This window comes from Arachis stenosperma, chromosome 4, assembly GCF_014773155.1.
Source record: "Arachis stenosperma cultivar V10309 chromosome 4, arast.V10309.gnm1.PFL2, whole genome shotgun sequence".
NCBI lineage: Eukaryota > Viridiplantae > Streptophyta > Magnoliopsida > Fabales > Fabaceae > Arachis > Arachis stenosperma.
Window position 1 is genome coordinate 76491994 of NC_080380.1, and position 5040 is coordinate 76497033.

Genomic DNA, 5040 nt, shown 5'->3' on the forward strand with positions numbered 1-5040 from the left:
AACCATGTATTGGTGACGTAAGAGGAGGTCTGAGGTCTCCGACTAACGCAGAATGGCGAGCGCGAACGACGATTGGTGGTGGAGGGCGCGTCGACGGAGATTAGGGCTCCAGATTGAGCAGAGATGTAGCTCCAGGGAGTTCAGCCGCGAATGCTAGGACGGGTTGCTGAATGCTAGGACGGCGGCGTGTGGCGGAGGGTCGGTGTCCTGCGGCACGTCGGAGAGAATGCTTCGCCGTCACAGGTCCAGGAATTGCTGGCAGCAACGGAGGGCGTGTGCGAGCGAGGTTGGCCCCAGAGCTCGTCTGCGGCAGCGACGCAGGTCGACGGTCACGCGGCGGCTGCTTGGGAGGGGATGTTCAGCTTCAACAATGGGGGTTTTGGGAGAACCATAGCCTACCTTTCTGAATACAGCAATTGAGGGAATATTGAAAAAAGAAGGGTTAAAAAAACTGAACAGCCATTTAGTTTAATTAGGATAAAAAGGTGTTAATAATCACTTTTTATTCATATTGGGCCTTAAAAACAACCTATTGTAGCCATTGTATAGATATTCCATTGGCTCCCTAGCGGACTCAAATTCGAGTAATACATATGAGAACTAAGTCAACTAACAAAGTATTTTACAATTGGAAAGATGCAAGAATTTTTATTGATAAGCTAAGAAATCCTGTTAAAAAGTATATACGCATTGAAAGTGAGAATCTAGTCACCATTAAGACAAACCAACAAATAACTACTGTTGCACCTCTCACAACTTAAACAGTAAACATGGCCACTTAGATACCAAAATTACATGCCTGAACAAAATCTAACTCATAGTCAACATACTTTGTCCAAAGTGGCTTGAATTGTGTCATGGCAATGTCAAGCCATGGCTTCATGTTACCATTGAAGTGAACCACTGCTGCGTTGTTAATCTCTTCCATGCTAATACTTGGGTTATACCCAAGTCCTAAAACATGCCATGACTTATCCAGCGGCTTTGTCGTTGAGTAATACGTGATTAGACCAGGAGGCAATGTCCCTAGTTTCCAGAGTGTCCGGTTCTCATTCTGCAGTAGTAAGAGAACTGGATATGTTGAACTCATAATGATGTGAAATGAAATAAATTGATGTATTATGAGACCGTATCATATATGCGCAGTGGTATACACACATGCTACACTTTGAAAATGCATCCTCTTTCTAGAATCATTGATAGTATGGCATGATGATGTGTGATGTGCGAATTAATATCACTTATAACTTAACAACATCGTCAAGTATGACGAAAACTTTTATGACTGAATATCCATCCCAAGCCTATGATAATTTTTTTTGAAGAACTACGAGCCTTCAATAAAAAAAAAACTATTTTTGTTTCTTGATATTTAACTTTGTGAAACTGAATAACTCTTTTATCAATGATATTTTTTCACAATATAATTATATAACACATTAATCACTAATATATCATCCATTTAATTTTTATAAGTAAAAACAATTTAAAATTTACTAATATTTTTTAGTTTTACATAGTAAAATTAGCTAATGTATTTAAAAAAGGTAATAAAAAATAAAATAAAATAAAATAACTAGACGATTTTGACAATTATTCTTAAAAGACAACGAGACTCCTAAAAAAAAGATTTTGCCAATCCTAGTTGGTTTTTAATGGATAAATCAACAATTTTTTTTTGTTACTAGGATAAATCAACAGTTTAATATGGCATGTAAGGTTATTCCGTTAATATAGAGGAAAAATATTGACAAATGAACTAATCAATCTCAAAAAAAAAAAAAAAAAAAACAAAGTTCAAAGGCAAAAAAGATATTTTCTTTTGTTGAGGACCTCATTGTTTTTTGAGGTTATTATCAGCGGCCATTTAAGATTTGTCTTCTCAAATATTATATTAATTTAACAAAAATCCTATGGGGTCATATGTTCTAGTGCTTTTAAGTTGTTCGTAAATGTTAAACAAGAGCATCAAGGTTGCAAAATAATTGTAGGTAAGTTAATAGATTAGCTTCAAAGTCTTACCAGATTCTGCCAATAATGATATTCTTCTGTGCATTTTTCCCTTCTCCATGCGTCTAAATCAAAGAAATTCATTCCATAAGCCCAAGCACAAGCTTTTGGATTAAATTTTGCTTTGATCAAGGGATGCGAGAAATTCATGTACTGAGCATATCTATGGAATGATCCAAAGCATGTTTCTACAGCTCCATTCACCTTGCCATCCATATCAATTTTCCATAACCCAGTGAGGTCCTTTTGAACAACTATATCATCATCCAAAAATAAAATTCTGTGAAGCTTTGGATACATTTCTGGTAAGTAGAATCTCAAATGATTCAAGATTGATAAATATTTGGGATTCCTAAACTTCATATTTGTGGTGTCCTTTGTAGCATTCTCAAGCTTGTTCTCAAAGTAAAATCTTTGAAGGTTAGCAGACTCCAATTGCCGAAGGACTGGAACATACGAAGAATTCAGGAATTTGTAATCCTCAACTGCCTTTACCTCAATATGTGCACCATTATAATCCTTCAGCTTAAACATCACTTGCATCGCTCCAAGATTCATCTTATCAGTTACAACATGAAACACATGCTTCCAGGGTTCCTTTGCATTTTTGGTTGCTGAATTTACCACAACAGATGCCGCAACAACATTATCAGAGAATATGGCATAGTGGTACAGATTAGGATCTTCAACTTCTGGTGGTGTTAGCTTCCCTTCATCGGAGTACTTTTCAGGATGAGCGATCTGCTCTTCCATCAACCTCATTGTGAGACAATGCAAGTTCTTTGGAATTGACTTTGCAGCGATCAAGCTCGAGAAGGCACCTTGCTTCTTTGCCTTTGTTAATTGCTCATTCACAGCGAAAATTGTATCCTTCAACTTCTGAATCTTGAGCTGGATAACAAATGACTCCTTCGCTTCGCCAATCACCTGACGTGTGGTTTTAATACGTTCCTTCACTTCTTTCTCAAACTGCCGAACAACTGATTCGTCCACAAGGACTGCGTCATTGCTTAGAAGAGCCCTATACTGAGGTTCGCTTATTAAATCTGTCAAGTTTCGTGACAATTCTGCAAAAATCCTGACAAGTTTTGAGTTCTCGAGCTTGAGCTTCCTTGCATAAGATGCATAAACCAGAGCCAGAGACCGATGATCATCTGCTTGCTTACGGATCTGATCCAAGCGAGGCTTGAGTGGATCATTTTTAAGAGCCAAAATGGACCTTCTAATTGAATCAAATTCGTCTGTGACGACACCATCAAAATTCTAGTTCACAATCACAACGCAAACTCATCAATCTAACTTCATCGACTCTCCATAGTTGCCTATAAAACTTAGAAATAAAACTTTAAAAAATTAAAAAACTTCTTTCACAAATACAATATTTCTAAGTGGGTTTGGATTAGTTTATTTATAAAAAATAAAATATTTTTGTTAATTTTAGACATAGATATTGGTTTGGATTAATTTTTTGAATAAAAAAAATGTTAGAGTTATATTAAAATTTATTATTTTTTGTCATCGGTTAATTATTAATGTTTAAAAGAATAAGATAAAGTATATTATTAGATTACTAGATTAAAGATATTATGTTAAAGAAATTGAGTTAATAGTTAAATAATAATAAAAAATAATAAATTTTGATGAATTTTTAATATTTTTTATTTTTAAAAGTAACATATTTTTATTTAATTTTAAACTTATCGAAATATATCTTTTAAAAAATTATTATTATTAAAAAAATATTTATTTTTCTAAAATTTAACTACTTTATTTAAAAAAAAAGTAAAAATAAAATATTCTTAATAATTATTTTTTAAAATTTATTCAAATATAAAATAGTTTTTATCTATTAAAAAAATTTTTTTTAAAGTTAATATAAATTAACTTTGAATGGATAGCACAAAAAGAAAAGGTACATTTATTTGTTGAGAATGTTAACATTCATCAAACTTATCACCATAATACAAGAACATATTAGCATAGTACCGTCATCGAAACAGTTGCCTATCTCATTAGTAAATTAATAATAACAAAAATGCCAAAATACTCCTCAAATTCAAAACGAACAAAAACACTCCGAAAGAATATAAAGGAGGCAAAATAACGAAAAATTTTCTTTTATAAATAACATATTGTTTTTATATTCGGAAAATAATTTGTCTGTTTTGGTCAGAATTTTGGTGAGAATAGATAACTATTTAGTAAATGAATACCAAAAACCAAAAAGAAATTAATATTTAATCGTTTCTTCGTTTCCCATAAAAAATTGATTATGTAAACAAATTTGATTATTATTCTATTACAAGTTTGATTATTCTACTATATTAAGTTTGATTATATTGATAGTTGATCATTTAGTTAAAAGAATATATATAAATATGCAAAATAAAAATGTCACGCCATCAAATTAGTTATTATATATCTATGTAATTATTAAAATAGTTAAATTTGTCATAATAAGATACTCAAACCAATAACAGATAAATAATCAAACTTATATATAGAAATATAATATAAATTTTTATGAGATATCAAATATATATTTTAATACGTGATAATTAATTTTGGTGTATATATAATTCCATGTATAAATATATTTAAATATATAATAATTAATTTAAAGACCTATTTTTAATGTATAAGTAATATTTTTCCTTCAAACTATATACAATATTTTATTATTTTCATCACATTTTAAAATATTTTTTTATTTGATATTTTAAGATATTTTTATCTTTCAGAATATTTTTAGCAGATATTTTTTATGATTTAATAATAATAATAATAATAATAATAATAACAATAATAATAATTCTATTAATCTTTATAATTTAGTTAAATTTGTAATTAAATTTTTATATTTTTAATTAAATTTTTATATTATTTTTTATTTTATAATTAGGTCATTGTCAATATAAAAAATATTAGAATTTATAGAATATTTTTTTACAAATTGAAAGTATTTACAATAAAAAATCTAGTTAGATTTTTAACTACATATTTTTTAAAAAGAATATTGTATTAATTTTA

General features: G+C 30.2%; 1 protein-coding gene across 1 annotated transcript; it reads right to left on the reverse strand.

Moving 5' to 3' along the window:
- Positions 1–778: 778 nt before the first annotated feature.
- Positions 779–4002, reverse strand: LOC130975112 (galacturonosyltransferase 8). Its single transcript, XM_057899944.1, has 3 exons — positions 3997–4002; positions 2023–3273; positions 779–1054 (listed from the first exon to the last, which is right to left on the reverse strand). The coding sequence occupies exons 1-3, from the start codon at positions 4000–4002 to the stop codon at positions 779–781; spliced, it is 1533 nt and encodes a 510-aa protein (XP_057755927.1).
- Between the last annotated feature and the right edge of the window lie 1038 nt (positions 4003–5040).